We start from the raw sequence: 25495 nt of genomic DNA on the forward strand, positions 1-25495 counted from the left end.
TTTCAGACGATAAAACATCTGAAATCTTGACTTGAAGGAAAAAGAGGAACAGAAATTCATACAACAATAAACTGTTTAAGTCTAATTAATAACAGCTCTGTCCTTTGTCGTATTTGACGGCAGAAATAACCAAACTGAAGTTAAAGAACTTATAACTGAAACATGAAGGCACCATTGTGGAAGATCAAGAGAAAAGCCGCCATGACAGCTGGCAGGAGCTGTTTGGGTGGAAACCAGTAAGTGATGACAAGTGGGACCAAGAATAAGCTGATACAACTGAAGAAGAATGCCTGGGGTAAAAGACAAGAGAATCGGAGAAAAAGGAGAGCTGTATTTAAAAACGAGGAGCAGGGATGGCGGTTTCCAGCCCAACACTAAAAAAAAAAAACTAAACCTCTGTTGAAACTCATCTTAAAATCTTCAAAATGAAGCTTTTCTGTGACGCCTTTGTCCTTTTAAATCAAAGCTGCACTTGGATTTCTGTTTTACAAAACAACTACTGTTAACCAATGACTGTTAATCATCAATGATGTCAGATTTCAGACATTTCAAAATAAATGAACCAGCTTATAAAGACATGTATGTTTTTTGCTTTTATGCCACACAATTACAACTATTTCGGTACTATTTCCTATGAACACTTTTAAAAAAACTCTCCATATGTGATTTTTTTCCAGCTCACCGTGTTCAAAGAATCCAAGTAAACCATGCAGCCCAATTTAAAAACATGAACATTTTGAACTCAGGAATTTCCATGTTTCTTGTGGAAGAGTTCTGAGATGAATCTCAAAATTTATGAGGTTTTCCAAGCAAATTTTCGACTCTTGATGCTCAGAAATGTCCAGGTGTCAAGTATTTTTTCTCCTCCTCTTTTTCTATCAATGACCCCACAGCCCAACTGTCTCACTTATAGGAACAGACATTAAATTGTTATTATTGTTTCGCAAAATCTCCACAGCCTTCCAGCTACTCGCCAAAAATTCCTCCCATTTCTGAGCACATTCCGGTGCAACTCGCAAAGCCAAGCCCTCCACCTTCTCCTCCTGCCTCTCCATCAGCATTTCCTCTCCTCCCTCCGTCGGGTTGGAGCAGATCCTTTTCGGAGCAGGAGAACAGAGGTCGTGCGTGTTTCTCTCCTCCAGCGGCAGAAAGCAGGCTCTGACGCTCAGCAGCCTCCGGGTTTCCCCCCTTCTACCAGGGATATGGAGTCTAAAAGAGTCGCTGGGATTATTCCTCGGGTTGCCTGGCTTCTTCTCCTTCTTGGCTTGTTCGGGACAACCGCAGAAGGTGAGGCAGATGTGCGCTTTTCTTTTGACTACTTTTCCCTTCCCGGAGGAGATTGCGCATCCAGGCGTTGAGTGGAGGTTATTAGTTCCTCCTCGACTTGAATCATGAGCGTTTTGAAGTGCAAACAGCTTACAAATAGTTGTTTGAAATGCATGCGCTGGAGCTCAATTCTGAAATGTGCAGCAACATTTTGCGCGCCTGTTAATTAGTCACTAAGAGAAGCGCAGTTTGTTGCACTTTGTGCGTAAAGAAAAAAAAATCCTAAGCTTTAGAAGTGTTGTTCTAGTAGCAGAGGTTTCCAGGTATGTTTAAGCCTCACTTGCAGAGTGTGGTGGTTGGTTTATTCTCATGCACGCCAATAGTACAGCGCTGTGTTTGGGCGCTGTGTTGCTGCAGAGCGCAGCGTTTTTAGCGTTTTAAGCGTCCTGCCTCGCTGTGGGAAATGTTTAAGGGAAGGAGGCGAGATGGTCTCATTCAGTTAACTTTCTCTGTTCAGCATGCCATGAAAATGCAGAGGTATTCCTGCTGCTGTCAGGTTTCTCTGATTTGAAGGAGCAAGGCTCACAGAACGCATACTACGGGATAAACAGAAGAAGTAAATTGTGACATGCAGAGAAAAGGAGAGACAATTTACTTCTCTGTTTACAAAAATGAACCTGAAAGGTGTGTTTTGTGAATATATTCAGCCCTATTAAATCAATATTTTGTAGCGATTCAAAGAATGGGGTTTGTTTTCACACGCTTTGCTCCTCTAGAGATTGAATCTTTTATTTTTCTCTTCCTTATGACTTTTAAGATTTATTTCCAAATCTTGCCACTTGCAGTTTTTCAGTTGGATTTAGGCCTGGTCTTAGGACTTTGACTGGGCCATTTTCAGACATGTACTTTAATCTTACGCTCAGTAGCTCTGGCTCTATGTTTCTTGCATTGTCCTGAAAGTCAAATTTCCAACGCAGTGTCATCTCTTTTGCCTCCTTTGTTAGGTTTGCTTTCAGGATTTTGCTCCTGTTCATTCTAGAACAGAAGTCTGCAACCTTTACAGTTCAAAGAACCATTTTTACTCTTTCTGAAACAAACAAACAAACAAAAAAACTCATTTAGTGCTGCATGCTACCTGACCTTTCAATTTTTGATGAATATCCAAAAGATTTGGTGTTTTTTTTTCAAAAAGCCAACATTTTACTTCTAGTCCAAGGTCTTAAAATGAAAAAAGAAACCAACATAAAACCTTTGCAAATAGACTATAGGATGTTGATATTTGTGGATAATTATGTCAAAGAACAAAACAAAACCCCCCCCCAAAAACACAGATATTCCAACTTCATGGTGAGAAAGATATCATGTTTTTTAGCAAATACAATGTTGTTGTTATTGCATCCATAGATAGAAAAAGTTGCTTCTTTATCATCTAAGCCATCGTGGAAGAACCAAAGAGCCACTTGCAGCTCCAGAGCCGCAGGTTGAAGACCCCTGCTATATGAAATGAGGTAGTGTCATTTATTATTTAACATCTCTGGCTACTTAATTTAATATCAAGTAGCCAAAATCTTACAGATTTTATACAAAAATGTCAACACACCTGCATTTTATTAGACCATAACATGAAAGAAGAGGTCAAACCAAACAACAAAATCTAAACAAAGAAACAGGAATATGATTATTAATCTATTTTGCAAATTCATCTACAAAGATAAACGGTTTGCAAACTAAAACATTTAGTAGAGGGCAACTCAACAGGTTACTTTGAAGAAAACAAACAATATAATACAGAAAAGAAAACCCTTCATTTGGTTGATGCAGTCAGTGACATCAGAAACCTCAGCAGGAAATGCTGGGCTGGCTCCGCCCATTCAGGCTGGAGCCTCAAAAGGGACAAAAAATGGTGAGTAAAATATAAACTGATAATTTACTAGAAATGCACCTTTATGACAAAAGCATGATGGTTTTGTAGTGTTAACCTAAAACAAACAACATATGCTCAGAGCAACGTTTAAGTGAAAAAATGACCAACTATAAAAATATCAAATAAATCAGAAAGATATTCAAGGGATAAGTGGTAAATAAACACAAACTTAACCACTTTGTACAGTTTCCCATACCCGACTCTGCATGTCTTGGCTTCTTTTCTGGATGATGTTTTTTTTCTTTTATTAGTTTGCAGTTTTCCCAAACTCTTTCCATGTCTTGCCTGTCTTCTGTGTTCACTTATCCAATAAAAAATATTTTACTTTCTGGTTATAATGTGACAAAACGAGGCTTGCGCCACTTCCATATGTGGGACAAACGTGGCTACATATCTGATTATCAAAGAAGTGTGAACCGCCATGTTGCATCTTATTTGACTTTTACGTCATTAACTTGAGGCAAAAAAGGATGCATTCATCCCTGATAGCAATCTAAAGCGAACAATCAACCTAAGAGTTGATTGTTCGTTTCTGTGGGAGGAACCAGAAACTCAGGATTTTCTTGCTGCAACGCAAGAATAGTGGTGACAGAAAATGTTTTAAAGGGGGCCGACCAATCGTGCAAAATTCACACTTTTTTGTTAGCAACCTATTGACACTCTACTAGGATTGCTAGTGCGGCTGACCAAACAGGATGTATGTGCGGCTGTTTGGTCAGCCGCACATACAACGGTTTTTCTGCTGTATGTGCACAGAAAAAAATCAAGTGGTTTATTCTTGACTTACCATCCAGAAGCCTCTTCCCGCATTCTTATTGGTTTTGCAGAATGCTCTACTTCTGCTTTTCAAAGATGTACGGTTGCATGATTGTGCATCTGTTTGCAGCCATTTTCATATGCAAGTGTAAACACTGAGTTTGAGGCGTGGCCAGCAGCATGTTTGGATTTAAAGTGATAGGAGGCCATAAAAAAATGTTCCAAATAATCAAAACTAATCAGGCTAAAACCTTATCAAAGAATGATTTTGTAAAAAAAATAGTTTTGTATAGACCACAGAGCTATCCTGACCTGTTCAAGGAAACATAATAGGCCAACTTTCTATAATTTAAAAACTAATTGTTCCCTGCGTAAATCAAATGAAACAGAGAAAGAGATGAAGGGAGACATCTTCTGGTTGATGTCATTTCCCACAAGAAACTAGTTTCCAGATGGATTTGTGAATCTTTTTGCTCTCTGTCTGTTTACCTCCTGCTGTTTCTGTGCTTCAGTTGTTTCTTCTCTCCTCCTGCTGCTTCTGACTCAGACGAGCCTTTAACTCCCCCTTATACCCCCTCCTGCCCACAACCAACTCCTCTCTCTGTTCGATGCTGATTTTTCTCTGTCCTGCTGGTCCTGTTGCCAGTTCCCATTCGGTCATCAACACATATCCCTTGGTTTTATTTTCTCCTTCCCTGTTCCTCTCTCGAGGTTTGCCGTCCCTTTGTCCCTCCGCTCCCCTGCTGCATCTGTATATCAGAGAGAGGAGCTGTCATGTTCCTCTTTACTACTGTTCATCTTCATACCTCCCTCTCTACAATCCTTCCTGCTGCTTTTTTTCGTTGTGGTTGGTTTTCTAAAATCAATTCTCAGATTTTAGATTTGTTTCTCCCTTTCTGTCAAGCTGCAGCAGCATTTAAATCCTGATAGTTTAGGTCTATCTTTGTGTATTTTGGACCAGCTTTAAATTGTCACAGGGACTTTTTTTTGCCTCCCTTTTTGTGTCGCAGCGGCAGATTCATCCTGCAAGGATCATAGACCTCAGCAGCACAATAAAACAAGGCTGCAAAAGGGAATGAAGCCCAGCTGCAGATTTCAGAGCTAAGCTCACATCTCTGTCGTCCTGAAAGACAGTTCAGTGTTCATTATTGTTGCTAAATGGCAACACAGTAGAAATCCATATTTTAAGAGCCACAGATGGTGGCGCGTTAGAAGACTGAAGTGCGTTTTAAAGCGATAAATTTCAGGAAGGTTGCTCTCTGACACATCCGCCTCCAGGGCTTCAAAGCCACTGTGCATGTAATTACCTTTTGATATTTACAGTCTGATGGAGTCTTTGAGTGTTGAGAAACTTCTTATTTCAATGTACAGAAAAAAAGAATATTAGAGCAGATTTTTGATTAGGCTGATGACGAAAAAGGAGAAATTTAAGCTTCATCAGCGTCTGCTGCAACAACATTTCTTTAAAATGCAACTCTGATCAAAAGGAGGAACACATATCAACATGTAAATGGATTTAATGGTTTGTTTAAAAAGTGGAATGATTGCTCAACGACTTAAGGAGATTTATTGAAACAAAAGTCAAGTGTACAGGTTTCAGTGGATTGTTTTGTTTTGTGTACAATTATATAGAGAAGCCTAAAATTAACACATTTCTGTTACACTTAAATTTAAAGAAATCATTTATTTTGTCCAGAAATGTTTCTGCGAACTAGAAAGTATGTTAACATTTTGGTCAACTTGAGTCTGACAGAGAATCTGTGTTGGCAGCAAACATGAGGGTGATGGCAATGAGGCTTTCCAAACTCATGAAGCTCAGAACTAAATATAAACTGTTAAGATACCAGAGGACAAAAAGCAGGTCAGGAACTTTAAAACTGTTACAATGTCAGTAAAAATGTTTCTGTTGATAATCAGCAATCTCTTTCTATATACAATGTACGTAGAAACAGATTTAGTTTATTTAAAACATTAATCCTCCATTTATATTTTTAGTGTCCTATGAAATACCGGTCACATTTTTGATCATAAAATATTTTTTAGATTGATTAAATTCATCACATCCCATCTTAATCCTGGTTTTGGTTGTAGGTTAGGGTTCCTTTTCTGTTTTATAATAATGTCTAAAGAACATTATTCCAGAAAGATAGGAGCAACATAATAAATGTTTAAATCTCCCTCAAAATGCAGATTAATCATGTTCTCATCATGTATACTTGAGTTGATGCAAGTTTGAATGAATGTGTGAGTGTCCTAATTAATCCTCCACCAGAAACTGCATTTTATTCTGTCTTGAAATTTTACAGTGTTAGAATCACACAGGCTGTTTCAGGATGACCATATTTGTTCAAACAGCTACAAGTTAGCTAAATTAAGCATCAATCTAATACGCTAAAACACAAAGTCACCAACTTCATTGGTAAAATGATAAATATTACCTATTTTTAGAAAAGTCTGTGAACACCTGTAGGTTAATAGATGGACGTCAGAGTCAGACAGGAGAGTTTGAAGACGACTGGTGGCCAGATGGAGAATAAGAAAAGCAAGTATAGAGAGAATAAAAGAGATATATTAGTATGATTCCAGTGATATTATTCATTAGAGGACAGAGACATTGGTTTCAACAGAAACGTCCCTAAGACGTGTTTTTGTCATTCATGGAAATAGAGGACAAATCATGGAGAGTATTTGTCAGTCTAATTTTTGCAGGGAAGAAATTGAGAAGGAGAGGCTGGTTTTTAGCAAAAAAAAAAAAAGGATCAGAAAGTGAGTTAAATATTTGGCTCCTCAGAAATACTCAGCATGTGGAGTGTAAAACTGCACTAAAGACCCGAAAGAAACTTTTTAGATTTGTATTTTTCATTAAAACTATGAGAGTATTGTTGGTGCACTTGGATGTTCTGTATGGTTTGTCCAAGCTCAATAAAAGAAGTAAAAAGCGATTAAAAATATTAAAATATTTTTTTAATTGATATATTTCACATGCTTTCATATTTTTTCTGATTTAATAATAAAACCAGTAGTTCAACTCTGACGGTACAATGGAAAGGAAACTACTTTTATTTCTTAAGAAAAAAAACTATCTGTGCATTTAAAATGAAAACTTGGAGAAACAGCAACTTTGCTTTTAAAGCAAGTTTTGCAGAGCTGCAGCATCGTTGAAGTGGTTATACTTGCTGCCCCTACATTTGCAGTGCAGAGATCTTACCTTCACAGTAAAAGCGTCAGCTCAAAAACCGGTGATGTGTGACCTAGAAGTGGTTAAATAAATCCTGTGCAGATAGTCTGACCTACAAAAAAACAGTAGAAGTGGTGAAACTGATAAATCTTTTAGAATGGTTAAGTTGTAAAAATGGTTTGCAAGGTTTTGTAGCTATGCAGCAGAAAATGTATAATAAAAACTTTGTATTTTCATGGATTGTATCATTTTTATTGCTATGAAAGTAATTTGCTACACCCTGCTATTCTGGGTTTGTTGAAAAATAGGACGTGTGGTTTCACATTATGGTTTCGAAATATTTTAACCTATTGTTGTGCCAGGATTTTTTAATTATGCTATTATATCTGGGCTTCATATTTCCTCTTAAAGATAGCCTAGATAAGTTCCTTGAGCAGATTAAAATAGATTCATGGGCTATACAAAACATGTTCACAGCCTTTTTTGAACGAAATCAATGAGATTTTAGTTTTATCAGTATTTTCAGCTCCTGTCAGAATGACCTACTTTAAGGCGTCTGTCACTTTAAATCCAAATGGATTTAAATGATGGCCACGCCCCCCCAACTCATGTTTACACTCGCACCTGAAAATGGCTGCAAACAAATATGCAATTACACATCCGCATATCTTTGAAAAGCAGAAGCAGAACCTCCTGCACAATCAACAAGGATGCAGGAAGTGGTTTATGGACGGTACGTCAACAACAAAACACTTACCTTTTCCAGCAGAGGTAAAAGCAGCTGACCAAACTTGCTGGAGCTCCGCTTGAGTTGCTAGGTGAGGGCAGTGCTTGCTGATTTGTGACGTTACATTCAGGAGGTTTTTGAAATGGCTCATTTACTAGACACCAATAAACATTACGTAAATGTTTTTTATCCCCTCTTTTTAAACATGTGGGCTGGTTTTAGAAGCAGGAGAGACTCAAATGAAAGTACAAAAATATGCAAGATGTGAATTTTGCACAATATTTCCCCTTTTTAATTGTGTTCAATATTTTTCTAATTTGGATATATTTTAAAATAATCCCAGGTTTAATTGTTGCTCTTGTTTCATGTTTGGTGTTAATATGCTCTGTTTTCTGGAATTCCCCTCATATTTTGGTTTTGGTAAATATCTAAAAATCCAGGATGTTTAGTGGGATCTGAGGAACAAGAGCTCTGCAGGAGATGGAGGTCTAAGGATCGAAATAGCATTTAAATAATTAGTTGGCATGTGGATAGCATCAAAATATTGTTGCATTTCTTTTCTGGAATTGATTAACTGTTACCTAAATGTTCCTCTTCACTCTGATCATCTAAAAAAAAAAAATAAATTTCTTCATCGTTCAATAGGAATTAGAGGCCATGCTGCTGCTCATTTTCGTGGTTATTTTTGCTCGTCTTTGCCAGGCGTGCCGTTAAGTGGTTAAACTAGATAAATGGGCGGATGCATGAGTCTGAAGGATTGGAGGCACTGCTGTGTTATTTTGCTGACTTGTACCTTGTTTCCTCACAACTCAGCTATATAAAGTTTTGCTGTGAAGTCAGGACGACTGCAGAAAGTAACTGATGACTCCTGAAAACTTCTTAATCCCATATGTTGAACAAATTTATTTTGGCAGGATTTCAGCTGCTCTCCACCTACTCAATGTAATGTAGAACTGGAAAAGACTTTTTAATTGATTTGGATTTGTCGTTTTCTTTCTTTTTTGGGGGGGGAAACATTAAGCAAGTTTTAAATTTTGAACCCAAATGTGTGAGTTTGTGAAAGATTAACTTACAGCAGCAGTAAGTTGTGCTAACTTTTTATTACTTTTGTCATTCATCCAAGAGTTTTTAGGTTAGCACTAAAACGGAAAGAAGAAAAAGACAGGGAAATATTTCCCAGAGTGCTTAGCGGCATATTTTTGTATCCTGAGTTTGAATTGTGTTACATTGATCTGACTTGTGTGTTACTAAAGCAAATGTTTATTTCTATGCAACTGACAGTTTGTAAATCTTCAGGATAATGTCCTGTTTACACTAAATGTTGTTTAATAAAATTTATTATCAGATCAGAAATTCTGTTAATGCAATTATTTTTCTCAAATAAAGTGAGTAATTATTTTAACTTGATATTGTGAGTGAAGTAATAGAGAAGTGTATGATCTGCAACTGGGTGATGGCAGCTTTTATTGTGAAATAATTATTGCAAATTGCAGCACTGAGTAAAAACTAACAATGCTTAGACAACCTATCTCTTGTTGTTAAATCAACTTCATGAACTTTAATTTCTGAGTTAAAAGCATTGCAATCTTCTTGTTGACTTAAACTGCATTTTCAATGCAGCATTTGGACTTTAATTTTCAAGTTAAACCATCTTGAAATCTTTTACAGTGTAGGTCATAATTAGCTCCTTTGAAAAGGGGAATCGCTCTTTTCAGTTTCCCTGGTATTTTACTTCGGGGTCTTGGAGAATTTTCATTTTTTAATTTTCACCAAATCATGAGTTGAGTTTCAACCTTTGTCCTCAGGACGGAGATACAGAGTGACGCACTGTAAAACCGATGGGCGAAGGAAATCTTTCAATGCCACTGCTGTCAGACTGATAAATCACTGCACAAGAGGACTTTACTGACTTCCCTCTCTGTGCTGAAAGATTGTTGTTGATGAGGTTGTTGGATGTTTTTTATGTGAGTGACTGCTGACTGTGCAGCAAATTGCCCTTTGGGGACAATAAAGTTTAACTGAACTCAACTATTGGGACCATTTGTCTCCCCGCCATCATTCCCTCTACAGAACCAGAGTCAAATCTAGCAGAACAGAAGTAAGCACCAGAAAATTTAATTCAGATTTAAAAATACTGTATTTATGCCAAAGGGAAATTAACTGTTGTAGCTCGTATAATTCAAGTGTTTTCAAAGAATTGATGTGGATGGTGAGGCTGGGAGCAGGACGGATCTCCAGTAGCAGTCAGTCTTGCAGCGAATCTGAAAAGACCTCTGACTGAAGACTGCTGTTTTATGACAATCTGACTGTTAGGCCTGTCATGATTAAGTCTCCCTGTAATGATTGCGATAAATGATAATATTGTTGTTTTGAGACAATTTTTAATGCATTATTATGCAAATTGACAATTGCATAATAATGCAAGTTTTCCCTCTCAGATACCAACAGACTAATTTTGTAAAGGAATCTTAACTCTGGGGCTGGACAATATTTTAACTATTCAAAATAAAACACAATAAACAAAAACAACAAATAAGATGGAAATAAAAACCTACATAAGTCTCTGCAATCGGAATGCAAATTACAAAGCTCATTTAAATTTATTGTACAATAAATTAACTGCTTTTTCCAACAGGCATGGCAACTGTTTATGCCAGTAAAAACAAAACTCTTTCAAACTGCAGCAAATAATTGTCCCATAAGCATTGCCTCAATTCAGAAAAACTAAACTCAAAATGATGAACAAATCAGAACTGCTGCTCCAACATTCTGCTGGCCTGAGAGACGTTAGTCTAGAAATGTCTCTAAACGTTTTGGATGGACCCTGAACTAAAGGTGGTGCTGCAGAAGGAAGATCTTAAATATTTGTTGCTGTTCAACAAGTCATTACATTTTATATTCAGTAATCTCCCATTTTATACTCCCCTGCAGTTGACATTTTATGCTAAATCCAAAAAAATAAACAGGAATTGTGATTTTTTTGATGCTACCATACATTTAAACAGAACCAAATGCAGTTTGCATTCAAATAAATAATAAAATAATTCATCCTTAATTAAAATCTATTTGCAATTAAATGGAGAATATGTGTTCAGCTGCTGTGAAGAGGGATAAAGTAACTTTCTAATCAAGGAGAGATTTGAACAGGCAAAGTAGAAATATTTAACAGATTATATGCTGAGCTGCAGATATAAAGCAATTACATCTGCCCAGGTTTGGTGGTGATTTACTGATTTTAAGCTCGAATGGAGCAGACATGCTGCAGCAGTGGCTGCTCCTTCATATGCATGTTTGGCTGCTGTTCCTAGAAATCTCAGACTAGTAAGCAAATTTAAGCCAAGGTTTATTTCTATAGTGCATTTAAAACAGGCGTAGTTGATCAAAGAGATACTCAAGGTAAAAATTATTAGCTGCATAAACAGTAAAAAGAAAAAAAGGTAAAACAATATATCAATTAATTATGAGAATTTCCACACTGAAAGCTAAAAATAGCCTGTACAAACAGAACTTGAAAGAATCTTACCAAGTATTTTTGGTCTAGTTTTAATGCTAATGTCTTAGTACACTTGAAATAAATCAAAGTAAACTTACAAAAAACTTCTCAGCAAGATGTGAGTTTGTTTTAAGTCCTTGATGTTGATGAAAAAGTACGAAATATAAGTGACATTGTCATTAAAAATGTTCATAAACCCCTTTATATTTTTAATTTATTCTCTGCAGCACTTTGGGGAAAATTAATGAAATGAATGAAAATACATTAGCAGATTATTTCGCTTATAGCTAATACAGTGACTTAAAACAAGCTCCTATACCTTGCTGAAAATTACTTGTAGTTAGTTTTATTTTATTTCAAGTTATTTGATCTAGTAACTAAACCAAAATAGTTTGTTAGACTTCATGTTTTTGCAGTGCAAGGCCCCTGGAAGTCCCTAAAAACTGTTGGTTTGTGGACCTTAAAGGTCTGGATGGAGTATTAAAGTTCAACAGTTGAGAGAAATATGACGCTCCGTAACGTTACCACTCCTATAAAACAAGCAATGAAATATCAAAATGTCAGCTTCAGTTAATTTAAAATCCTCTTTAATAATAGTTTTCCAGACAGTTGGGAGTGTCGGTCTGTGGCTTTTTACCCATAATGTCAGTAAAATGCTTTTCCCAGATCGCGGTTGCACCACTGCAGCAGGAGGAGCTGCAGGGTCGTAATCTATGTGAAAACGCAAACAAGAAGTGATGTAGGCAGATAAAAAGGTTTTGGGTAATTAAAGAAACAATGTTCAGGACGCCTCAGTGGGAAGATATCGGTTCTCTGATTTGGATGCCTCATGTTGCAGGTTTCTGGGAAATCCCAATGAAAAAACACCCTGGGCTCACCTGCAACTTGCTTAGGGATCATTTCCCTTCCAGCCCAGGTATGTCCTGGGATCCACCTTTAGAAGCTGGAAAGTATCACAGGCACTAATGTTTTTCTTTTCGTTTCTGGGATTTTTTTCAGTCTTTGCAACATGATTTTGGATGAGGGAGAGGATCATGGATTAGTAAATGGATTGATTATTGATTTAACTTTCTTCTGTTTGAAATACCCTTGAAATGTAAGAACATGTTAGAGAGCAAAAATCAGCATTTATTACAGCATGCACTCGACTGGCGGCCATTTTAAATTTGGTTTCTAGAGATTTTCAGTTCTAATCTGATTTTATAATCCAATGCTTGAGAGATTTGTTATTTTTCCAGATGTTTTTGCAGAAATTATGAATTGACAACATTTTGTTTACGTAAGCGGCTAAAAAGCATCTTAAAGCATGTTTCTTCGTTCACCAGCTGACTTTAATTGTTCCCTCAGAAATTTTTCATGTCCTGTGACTAATTGTGTTTTTCTTCTTCCTGTTGGTGATAATTTGCTGTTTTCTTAACTGTGATTAAAGCAAAAACATCATTGGCCAAAGATTGATTTTACAAATTATTTGCTTGGCTGTTCAGTTTGTTTTCTTGATTACATTTCAATTATAGTTGCTATTTTTTTCCTGTAAATACATCAGACTTGTTTTCATTTTGTTGTTCTTTTGTGGAGCCTGGAGGGGCAAACAGAGAAATGTGTACAAGTCTAGTAAACATTGTTATTGATCAACAAAACCTAATTTCCTCATGGAGTTTGTGCACTATTAATAAAGCTATTGTTATTTAAAGGTGGGTTTTGCTGCAGCACAGTGGGAGTAGCTGTAAATTAAGTCAATGAATCATTGCTGAAAGTTTTAACATGTAGCACAGCTTTTATGTCAGTTGCATTAATATATATTTATATTTTACTACCAAAAGAGAATATTTCTTTACCTGAAGAATAACTACAAAAGACCTGATTTTGCTTTTAGGAAGTAAATAATTTTTATATCACTGTTAACAATGTACCTGCAATTTATAATGCAGGTTTAGTATTTGCTGAAAATTATTTGCTCAACTAGCTTACATAACTGCAATATACATATAAAAATACAATATCTAGGGGGAATAAAATAAAAAATTAAATTGGTGCTTGAGTCTTTCAAGGACAGGTGTACTTTGAATTTTAGTTGGGATTAGCTTATGCTAAATAATGCCTGGTGTAAAGCTGTAATGTTAATGATTTCTCCTTGCGCTTGCTTTGGTTTTCAGGCTTTTTGCACCTCATCAAGATATACAGGTTTATTTAAATTAAGTTAGTAGAAAATGTCTTACATTTGTTGTACCTTTCTGTTAGTCAAGGATTTAGCCGGTGCTTGCATTCTGTAATCTTTCTCTCTGGCCTTTTGAAACCCTGAATTTCAAACTATGAATAAGTAAAAACCAATTTTAGACAATATTGGGCTTTTATTGCTTCACAGCAGGGACTGAATTGGTTCATCCACGTTTTCCAATGAAATACATCAGCGCATCTTTCTGTTTGTACTTGGAAAAATCTTTTGATATTGCATTTCAGATTTGAAAATACACTAATATCAAGTTCCAGCTGCCTGAATTAGACTCGTCTGACCTGTTAGGAACAATAATGTTTCTCTGAGGATATGCTAATACTCAGTGCCTCTGCCTGCTAGTGCTGAGGCTGTAAATTATTGAGTGTTTTCAGTCTAACTGCTTGCTTTATTGCTGTAATGGTCAGAAACAATGGGAAGAAAAGCCCATCAGAGCTCTTTAGTGTGTATTTATGCAACCAGATAATCAGCAGAGACTTAAGAAAACATAAACCTTGTTTGTAGAAAGTAAAGATGTATAGAGAATGTGCTGTCCTTGTGGACGGGGACCGTTGGACAAATGTCAAATCAGCAATATTCCAAAGGTTATTTCTGTTTTATTGGTCTTTGTAATAAGTTTATAATTTTCTACAACAACAAAATTATCAGATTCAGTTTGCAAAGAGCCATAATTATTAAAACGATTACAAAAAAACCCTTGTAATATATCATTCTGTCTTGAATGTTCCACTTACTGAAATAAAAACATTACATTATAATTCTGCAAGAAACATCATTAATGCACAGATTTGTTATAAAAAATATTAATAATAGCATTAGGAAGAAATTACCTCTGTTATTACTCCCAGAATGAAAACAACACTGCTTTACATGAGATGGATTTGAAAAAGAATCACAGAGTAAAGAAAGGAAAAATATATAACCCACAGTTCACTCAAATCCATTAAGTTTCCCTTCAGCCATTTATTCCTCAGAGAGCCCACCTATCATTCATCATTCATTTAATAAACCATATGTTGTCTGTCTCAGGGTTCTCCTATTGCCAGAGGCAAGGTCTGGCTGAAGCTTTTAAAAAGAGCAAAGTGGCAGGCTGCCGTACTTTTCCTGCCTCTGCAATTATAACTCTTTTTCATGTTTTTAATAAATATATCAGCACTTTTAATTTATTTCTTTATGTTTTGCTTGCTTGTTACAAAAAAATGAGAGCTAAAACATGCATGTACAGACATTTTAAAATAAAATCATAAACAATCTTGCTTTATGCATTTGATAGGACTGGACAATAAATCAATAACAATACCAATAGATAATACACCTGATAGAAATTTCAATAATGTCACTGAATACTGATTCAGAACAGCACAGCATTCTGGGAAATGTAGGCAGAGGGAAGACTTTCGCTGCCACTGTTGGTGGCATCAAATGTTGTAATTCTTTGAAGTATTAGTTTCTTGAAAATTGCTGCTCTACTTTTAGACCTTATCATTAAGAGACCATGTTGATGATTTTTGTATTTTTCTTGTTGAAGATTTGCTTGTAATTTTGTTTGGCTCTTTGTCGGCCATTCTTTACAAGATTCTCCCGCCTGATTGAAGTTAGTGGTCAGCGACTCTGCAGATTTAAGTGTTTTTAAATGACTACAGAAGTGTGATATTTATTTAAATATACAAAATTAAATTAATTCAGTCAATAAGGAAGCCTTCAGAGTTCTACTGCATCACTGACTGTGTAAAAATCTCATCAATGTAGATTTGTGAACATCAGGAAACTAAACAACTTTACTTCAGTGTATGTAGTTCCAGTCGAGAATCGCTCTTTTAATCTGCTGACTTGCTGTGGGCTAAACGGAGTCAAGTTGCAATCGATAGATGAGGCATCATTTATTCATACAGAGTTGAATCTTCCAACGGGCACTGCTTAGCAGGAGTGAAATAGTTTTTGAGTATTGAATCAATCATTCTTCTGCAGCTCCTAACTGATTTTTGTGCTCGTTTTTCAGTTGTCAACCTCCAGTATGTTCTCAGTCCCTCTCATTCGTTGCTCTGTTTCATTTCTTGCTCCTGAGCGCTTGGTGTGTTGCTGTCATCAGGACCGGTTCTGGTCTAATTAAATATTTTTTTGAGTTGTTTTAGCTCCACCTGTGCCAGTCCCCTCCTCTGAGCGCGGTGGTTGGCACTGTTCTAACTTTCAGTGTGTTGTATAATAAATGACTGATCTGGGATTCATTTCTGCTCCTTTCACTTCAGATTTGACAAGTAACAGCTTATGTAAAAATAAAAAAAACAGTGACCGACATCGCATATAAAACATTTCTTTCTTAATCTTTGCCTAATAAGAGATCATTTGTGTTAAAATTAATTGGTTTAATCCAGCCCCAGTGATAGATACACCCTTGTGTGTAATGATTTCCAATTTCCTCAGGATTTAATAATGTAGGTAATGTTATTTAGAGCTTGCTCTGCTCTGACGTTGCTAAAGTTCTCTGCCAAAGTTCTCCTTTAGTTTCAGAAATCCCTCCCTAAAGGGAGGAAGAAATGTCTCATATTTTGCTGTAGGTATTTTGTCAATTTCTGCCTTAACTGCGGTTATCCAACTATGTGTGTAAATGTCAGCTGCTACAGATACGCCTTCTTTGTTTTATTTGTGCTAACTACAGATACAAAGCTTTTCTTTGTTCAGATTAGAATCATTGACATAATTAGTGATGTGCCATTAAGCAAAATAATTTTCCATTTATTGGCTATGACTGGTGAAAATCAGATTTTGCACCCTAATAATTAAGTGCATCAGAACAAAAAGAGCATTTAGTTCTATGATTTCAGTGAAGGATTTCTGAAAAGCCGTAAAATGTCTCAAATTATAGTAATAATTCAAATTATTTATGAAGTTTGGAATAAAGTAGAACTAAATACTAATTTAGCGTTGAGAGTGATTTCACTCTAGTCTCAGTTCAACTTGAAAGACAAAGTGGAAATAGATGTCACTAAGGAATGCGTTTTTACAAATTATTTACTTTTTCTGTATTTTTGTGATGTGATTTTTCTGTGAGATTTTGGTAATGAAGTACTGTTCAGTCTGGGAAAAACACTGTAAGTGGATGCATGGAGAGGATAACAGCTTGTAAAACTGTCACAAAACATTTCAGGGATGTTGGCCTGAAACAGAATGGGATCAACAACTTAGGCCCACACAATGGAAATACAGCTTTTAGAAAATTTAACAAGCACTTAATTGGGACCTGTTGTGAAAAATGTGCTTCCATTTGGGTCAATGCTGCTTATAAAAATCCATTTTCTGCTAATAAGTTAATGTGTTTTGGTGTCTTGAACCTTCCAAATGTAACATTAAGAATCACCAACTTCAGCAAAGCCTAGCCCGTTACCAAGCAACCCCATTGGAGCGTTGTCTGTTACCTAGCAACCAAAGCTGAGTTCCAGCATGTTTGGTCAGCTGGTTTTACCGCTGGATGTGCTGGTTTAGTGTTTGCCGGAAAAAACAAGCTTTTTGTCATTGACTTCCCAGTCAGAAACCACTTGCTATGTTTACATCTGTTGTGCGGGAGACTCCACTTCTGCTTTTCAAAGTTGTACGGTTGTATAATTGCACATCTGTCTGCAGGCATTTGCATTTTCATGTGCGAGTATAAATGCTGAGTTTGGGGGTGCAACTTTTTGGATTTAAAGTGACAAGAGGCCCTAAAATATCTCATTCTGAAGAGATCTCTGACCATTATATAAGAATTGTTTTGTACAAAAACTGTGGCAAAGATGTTTTGTATCTCGCATAAAACCTATCATAACTGCAAAATGAGCAAAATAGGTCACCTTTAAGCAAACGCCTGCTAAATATATTAACGCTTCCAGTAAATACTGGTTAACCTGGAATAGAATCAAGAATATCGGGAAAGCTCATTAAAAAAATTATTCAAAGCACAGAAGGGAAGATACAGTGAACAAATTTACTGTTTTTTTACCTTTAGGCAAATTTTTTTAGGAATTACGTCAACCTGACAGGCCACTTTGATTTTGTATATAAAATCTGAAAATCCTGAAGGCTACATTGTGAATTCAGTACAATCATTTCAAGCTCACAAAAGACAAAAGATATCTTATTTAGTCCTTGGAGGCCTTTGTTGGGAATTATGGGCACGCAATGCAATCTGTTTCAGGGTTGATCTAGTGAAGAAAATTTAGAGGACGGTCTAAATTCAACAGCCTGTTTCGCCTCTCAAGGGCATTTACACGCTTTCGCTGGAAAATTTCGGTGCCAATATCCAACAAAATGTCTTTTAAGCCTCCCGTGTGATTGTGATTCACGTGTGAACAACATATGAGTGAACCAAGAAGAGAAAAAGAAAGATTAACTCAGAATAAAATCTTTCCATATTTCTGTTTTAGTGTCATTTATGGAAATTTGTGCTAGCAGCGTGGAGCAGGAATGGGTCTCGTGAGGGCAATGTTACAAAAAACCAACAGTCATAAAAGTGGATTAGGAATCACAAACATATGTTAATGAGGAACTCGGAAAGGACAGCATTTGATTCATGCGTCTGAAAGTATATGTTTCCTTTGAAAAGCTTACGCTCTGAAAGCAATAAAACTAATCTATCCTGTGGGGCGAGACTTGTATAAATTGGTCAGATAGCTCTGACATCTTGTCAAAAAATATGCTTGTTCATTAATACACAATGGAATATTAGGCAACCATGACAGCCTAATGTTAATTTAGTCTTTTTCAGCATAAACGATGTAAATATTATAAATGATCCTAACCTTTTGGGATTCAGACTTTAAGGGGAAATAGTTCCACTGCAGAGAGGAGGCTCCAAATTATTTATGTCATAATGAAGAGCAATGTTGCATCAACAGTAATAAAGGCTCCTCTGAAAATGTGCAAAACTATTTGTTCCACATCTGCACCTGGTCGGCTCCACTTCGATTTGTTTAGTGAACCAACAGCAAGAGGAGATGGAAGTAAAGTGAAGTTATATCTCCCAAAAAAGAGAAAAGGCAGGAAGAAAAACAAGAGAAAAACAAACTTAGAGATGGAAATAAAGACAGAGAGAAAGAGAAGTAAAGAAACCCCCAGAAAAATAAAAACAGACCAAAGGACAGAAAGAGAAGGAGACGAAATGTGATCAACACAGCATACACAGCTTGAGCGAATATCAGAACAAATAAGAAAGTTGGTGATTTACTTTGTGAAAGTCTAGAAATTGTTCAGAACTGAATTAAACACCTCAATTTTTTTTGGTGCTGAGATGTCCTGATATGAAGTAAAAATCTTCCCCTCCAGAATCATGTGTTGCTCTACTGGTTAAGGAACGATGCATTTATATTGTGACTGACCATGAAGATTTAGCTTCTGTTTCTAATTAAGAAATACTTTAAGTTGCTAATCGGGAAGCCCTGAACCTCTTGCTGTGTGTAAAACTAAAAGCTGACCTGTCAACAGATTCTGTCTCCTGCACTGTGAATCTCTGCAGTTTCACCAGGAGCCTCCTTCTCTGATTAATCTTCTGTCAGTTTAGGTTTACTGCCATGTTTTGGTGGGTTTGTGCTTTACTTTTTCTGCGTTTGAGTGATGAACTGGACTCTGTGAAATGTTCAAAGCTTGAGACATTGTTTTGTAACCCGAACCTGGCCTGAGGTTCTTTGCTACAGAGCTGTGTGCTTTCAGAAACATTTGAAAGTTGACTTTTTCCATGACTAACATGAAAGTTGAACCTTCTTTTTTTTTTTTTTTACAAGTGATATAAAAAAAATATAAAATATTCTAAGCCTTTTGAGAATAGAACTGTATTTGTTTATGGAAGTGGACAAAAAAATCATTTTCTGATGCATGTTTCTGCCTTTTATTAAACTTGGTCTGGTCGCCACAGCATATTTCCTAATTGTACTCATTACTGCTTTAAGGTCAGTGTGTGTCCCAGTTAGAATACTTGTTTTATTTATGAACTGCTGATGCGTTACTCATTACCTGAACTGACAAGAAACAGCAAGGTAATCTACAGTTAATGAGACGTGCAAGTGAAAAAATTGTAGCTAATGGGTTAGCAATTAGCTACCAACCATCAAGGTAAAAGCCTCACAGAGGGGCGATATATCATCACACAATAACTGTTGAAGAACTCGTCATACTCGCATGGGGCTAATCATTAAAAATGGTTTAACTAACAGGGTATTTAGCAGTAATTTGTGGTTTTCTTTGCCCTTGACACAATAAGGAAGCTAATTTTAAAACATAGTGACTCTAACTCCAGGTTTCACAAGGAGGCGTTAGGTTTCTTGTTCTTTACTGTTCATGTTTTATGTTAGTGTAGGTTTTTTGTTTTGAATAGTTATTGAAGAAAAAGAGGATGAAAACGGGAAACTTAAGTGCTGCATAAACAGTCTTCATCTACTTCAAAATAAGAGCCTGAAAGAAGCAATTACCAAAACCTCAACACAAATGTCATACTTTATTGAACTGAAAGTTTACAAAACAACCAAATTAAACTAAATTTGCATTTGAGATTTAAAAAGATAACATTAAAAAAAAACCTAAGAGGAAGCTAAATGTGCTGACCATTTTAAAAGTATTGCTGCAATTAGCAGAAAAGTGCCACCACTGTCAACATATTTAAAAATACAGCTAAGAACGGTAATGTAAGATGTCCTGAGAAAGCCCATTTTTAACGGCATGTTTCAATATCTCACAAAACTTTAAAATATAAAAAGTTAACAGCTGAATTTGCTCAATAATGTCTTCACCTGTTAAGGAAGCAAAAGGCTTTGTCTTGTAGTAAATTGCTTCGAAACTGGTTTCCCAGCGACTTATGGGCTTTGTTATTTTACTCAATATCTCATCCTCTAATTTGTCACAAAACAGACCTATCTCATCTCATCTAATCTCATCTATGATTGAGTGGCAGCTCTGTGCAGGCGTCACCTCTTAACTTTGAGGTTAATGTTTGATTTCCCATATACATAAAATCAAAATTCACCCTTCTCCGCTCTTCCTCCTTATAGATTTGTTGGATGTGATAAACCCTTAGTGGTGTGAAGAGCAAGTCTTCACTGCCATCAGTCTGAGCTATCAGAGTTAATGTTATGGAGCCATCAGGAACCTTTCAAAGTGTTATGTAGTTGACCTTGAGTAGCATGAGCTGTGGGATGGGGGTGACTATCTCAAGGACCGGTGGACTCCCCTCTCTGAAAAGTCTTCAGGTTATTTTCATGCAGTTCTTCAATTGGCTGTTTATTTTATTAAATTGGAGCAGCTGATAAATGAGGATGTGGTGACATGAATTTATCACATTCCCCAAAGGATACAAAGCTGAAATCAGAACTCACATTTCCTGCTTTTTAATGTTAATAAATAACCACTAAAACTATAACGTGATCATTCTGAGTCATTTATTCTTTGTAAAAAACTGTGAACAGATACTAATGTTAGAGCTTCGAACCATGATAACAATATTAACCTATTATTGCCTTGACTTTATTTAGAAGTTTACCTTTTTTCCTAAAGTATCACAGTGGAGCACTTTTACTGATCTACATCCATGAGAGAACAAAGTAATTCATACTTCAGTACCAAAATACTGAAGTTTCTCTAGTCCAGCAAAAAAGATGAATTCATGTTTTTATACCATAAAGCTGGTGTCTCTGAGAAGCAGCTTTGGGAGTTTAACCCTCACGTTTCCGTATGTCTTTTCTACTCTAGAATAACAAGTTTAACCTTGAAGGTCTAGAAGGTGGCCCCCATATTGTACTCCTGTCTTGAGCAATACTTCAGTACCCCAACATGAGTGTTCGACATGAGTGCATCAAGATTAGTTCACGCTCCACAGTCAGGTTCTAATGTGCCCTCATTACTAAAATAGATGCTGGTCACAGCTTAATTCTGTCACAGTGGTGTATTTTTTATGAGGTCAGAAGTGTGACCACGGCTCTACAGCCTGCTGCCGTAATGCTCTGCAGCATGTGTTGATGAGGAGAAACGGGGCCACTCAGTTTGTGTTAGAGGGGACGGCGGAGCTGAGTCACTTGCCATTAAAGGTGGAGAGGTAAGACTGAATTTCAACACGAGAAACCACTGAATAGCACACTGGGTGTATGAGGAGGAAGGAAGAGGACTGTAGAACCAGAAAAAGGTACATTCAAAGGGTCAGAGTCCACACATAACCTGTGGCCGTATTGCCAGAGTAATTCACACCGCCACTCCAGGGTTATTTATTTTGGCCAATCCATTTCCACGTTGACTCCTCTGTTTTTGTGGGCCAACATGTGCTCACTCTGAGCGCCTCATTTCACTCCACTGAGGCGGCCGAGAAGACAGAGGAGGAGCTGAATGGGCAAATGAAGGAAGGAAGGAAGGAAGGAAGGAAGGATAGAGGAGAAGCTGAATTTCTCGCGAAGTTGGAAAAGAAAAAAAGCTGGATTTGATTTAGAGTAATGAGAAGATGATTTTCCCAGCACCCCCTCCTATCTGTTTTCTGCCGCGACATTCCTAACTGCCTCCATAATTTCACTCCCCACTGGCCAAGGCTGCCTGTATTTTAATGTCCAGCCTTCAGTTTTGCAAGACTGCACAAAATGCCTCTATGAATGATTCAGAAGTGACTCTAATCCTGTTTGACACTGAATTTGCTTCTGTTCCCACACTGCTAATTTAATTTTAATCTGCAGCAACTTTTTAAAAAAGAACAGTTCCACTTTCTTCCACCTTCACCTTCATGAATCAAAGCTGCAGAAAGATTGGTCGATAAAAAATTTATTATTAATCTGCTTATTTTAACTGTTGGCATAGACTTTTTCTAATCTGTTGAATTATTTCTAAGACAAGATTTGCTTTCCTGAACCTAAAATGCATTTAAATATAAACTATTTGCTTTGGAGCTTGTTATGCAAGGTAGTTGCATCAGAAGAGAGGACAGAAAGGTTAATTTCATGAGTTTGATTATAATAGATTTGCTTTCCTAAAATATTTACCAAAAATGATTTTTGCAACAAAAGCAAATCACCGCCTTCTTTGGGAAAATATGACTTTGGCCATTATTTAAGGAAGGTGATGATATTTCCACGCGCTGAAGGTGTTATCTCTTTGTAGTTGTTGATGTAAACTCACATATTGGGAGAATATAAAAGGATTGTGAGATAATTTCCAGTCCACCAGACGGAGCTGTTGTGTCCAGGAAAGACGTCAAAGATGCTTGTACTTCGCTCTCTGATACGCTGCATGTTTTTGTGTTTATTCTGATATTGTTCGTGCAGAAGAACCATTTTCTTAGCAGAGCTCCATCATTTAAAAATGTGTTGAAACACTTCAATAAAACAGTAACAATGTTGGAAACAACATAGATGCAACACAGGGATGAAGGTTAGGGCAATGTTTAAAGCGGATTGTTTTTGTAGTTTTTCCGATCCAAATCATTAAGAAGAAACTCAGCAGTTCAGAATCAAATGACTTTGAGTCAAACAGTCTCTGCTGATCGTGAGCAGAAATACTGAAGATGAGTGATGAAAGTCTGCAGATTTAATCTTGACACCAGTTTTGACCTGACAAAGATGGTTTGCTTTTGTTTCTCGTTTTGGTGTAAGTCAGATGAGCCTTTAAATTTGTGTGTCTTCATACATTTAGATACTTCAAAAACAAAAAATATGTTGATTGATTTTAATCAAAATCAGACTGTCACTGCTTCAAGTCTGACGCCTACCAGAGGATATCCAATAATGAGCAACTTCAGTCTGTTATCTCTGAATAACAGACTGAAGTTGAATTGTTTTAGAGAAAAGGACAGCAAAGGTTTTACTTTTTGAAAAAGATGGCTTTATTCGATATTAAAGTGCTAAAGATGTTTAACTAAGTTGCATTACATGCTGTTTGGGTGGCATAAAGGAAGAACAAATGAACACACTGAGGAAAATAGTGATTACTGCCAGTGAAGTGCAGATCATTAGGTTGGATACCTTTGAGCATATCTATAAACAAAAATCTCTCCACAAGGGAAAAAGTGGTCTTGCTGATCAGAAGCATCCTTTCTTTAAGGTACGGCTACCCAGACCTTGGACAAATCAGTCCTTTGTAGCAAAAGCAATTAATTTCTTCAACACATGTTGAAACAACAGGTTTTATTTCCAAGGTCAGCAGATGATATTGTTTATCCATCCACCCATTGTTGGGAGGATTGGTGCCGATCTTCAGCTGTCACTGGCTCCGAGTGGCGGAGTGCATCGTGGACTGGTTGGCAGTTTATTACAGAGACTGATATTCACACCTAGGGGCAATTTGCTGGGACCAATCAACCTGACAGTCATGTTTCTGGACTGTGGGAGGAAGTTGGGCCAGAAAGAACCTCTGTATAGATCTTCCTGCTGGAAATGAACGGTGCTATTTACTACTTCGCAGCATATTTATTAATCAATTATGTATCAGTCATTTCTTGTCAGAAAATGCAACTCTTTACATAATTAACCAGCATCCAGGAATGCCATTTACTGCAGAGGATGTTCTGTCCTTACATTAAAAACTCAGTATGCAACTTTCATACAAAAATATTTTTTTACATATTAGTTGAAACTGACACACTGTGACAGTATGAGACAGAAAATCTGTGAAAAAATGCCTTCTCCCAGCACTCCCACTGCTAACTAGACACAAGCAATCAGAGCCAGGATGTGGTGCTGTCAATCATGGTAGTGTGCACGCCACTCCCAACCCTACCTGCTACCCCTTTCTTGCCCTTTGCTATGTTACAGCAGCGCCTGCTGTGAATGCTAAAGCTAGTTAGCCTCTTTAACGATGTTTTGTTTGTGCCTGCTCTCGCTATCTGTGTTCTTTTTTATATTGTGATTTCTTGTTCATTATTATTCCTGACAAATTCACCATCGACTCTCCGCCTGTGCCAGCTCTTCATTTACATTGAACCATCACCGTCCGACACGACACTTTTAGCCAGTTGTTTGCAGTTTAAACCCTCTAAGTACTTCCAAATGAGCTCAGACTCTCTTTATGAAAAGTAAAAGTTTTAGCTCACTGGAGTGGATGAAAAAAGCTTTGTGTTAAAGTGAGACCCTCTTGGGTCTAATACAATTTAACGTCTCTGTTTTTATATAACTGAATTTCTCTGAGAGCCCTGGATGATTTGAATATCTGTTCACTTTTTGCCAGACCGACTCAAGATGCATTTTTTTAATTTTTTTGCATAAATATGTTGATGTCTTCAATTAAGAGGTAAATGTATTCAAATCATTAACTTACTGCTGCCAGCAGATTAGTCATATTTTACTATGCACATCTCCCGCAGGAGCCATTAGTACGGAGGATGTTGCCAGCAGCATTCCTTCAAAATCAAGCTTAATTCTGCTCTACGATTCACTGCCATGTTTTGGCTTTCAGCAGTGGTGTTTGAACTGAACCCTGTAAAAAAGTCATGCAGCTCAGCGGCTTCGTTCGTCACTCCGTGGGCTTGTAAACAAGTTAGACCTGGCAGTTTGAAGATGAAGAGATTTAAAATGTTGCCTTGGTGCCATTTTGATCATTTCTGACTCCCACGCTGCCACCTACATGTCTTTTCACTGTGACACCCTCAGATGGGACGAGGACTGGGTTCTGCTATTGAAGCCAGCTTAGATTAGGATAATATGAGCAACCAGTTTATGTGGGCATCTGTTTTATGGTGCTGACAGATATTTTGAAAGAAAGGGGAAAAGCTATTATGGCATTTTGCCTTCTCTGGAGTTCTTAGTCTCCAACGTAAGCTGTGCTGTTTTGTGATTTGATGTCTTTTCAAAGCTGTCAAATCTTGTGTTGCAGTAATTTTATGTTGGATCATTTTATTCATGTGTGAAAAGAATCAGCCAATGAATTAATTCATCCATTCACAGACATGCAGGCTGATTTACCGCGCTAAAATGTAACTGTTATTACTGCAGGAA

At 36.9% G+C, this 25495-nt stretch overlaps 1 protein-coding gene across 1 annotated transcript in view; it reads left to right on the top strand.

Annotated features, from left to right (window-relative positions):
* The first annotated feature begins 1113 nt into the window (after nt 1-1113).
* The window catches only part of LOC129355727 (contactin-associated protein-like 4), an 86491-nt gene continuing 62109 nt past the window's right edge, over nt 1114-25495 (top strand). Inside the window, 1 exon segment of the mRNA XM_055025321.1 lies at nt 1114-1287. Within this exon segment, the coding sequence (XP_054881296.1) occupies nt 1203-1287 (85 nt within the window). The 5' untranslated portion in view covers nt 1114-1202.

The sequence above is a fragment of the Poeciliopsis prolifica genome, unplaced genomic scaffold (genome assembly GCF_027474105.1).
Source record: "Poeciliopsis prolifica strain line A6 unplaced genomic scaffold, Auburn_PproV2 SCAFFOLD143, whole genome shotgun sequence".
NCBI classification, from domain to species: Eukaryota; Metazoa; Chordata; class Actinopteri; order Cyprinodontiformes; family Poeciliidae; genus Poeciliopsis; species Poeciliopsis prolifica.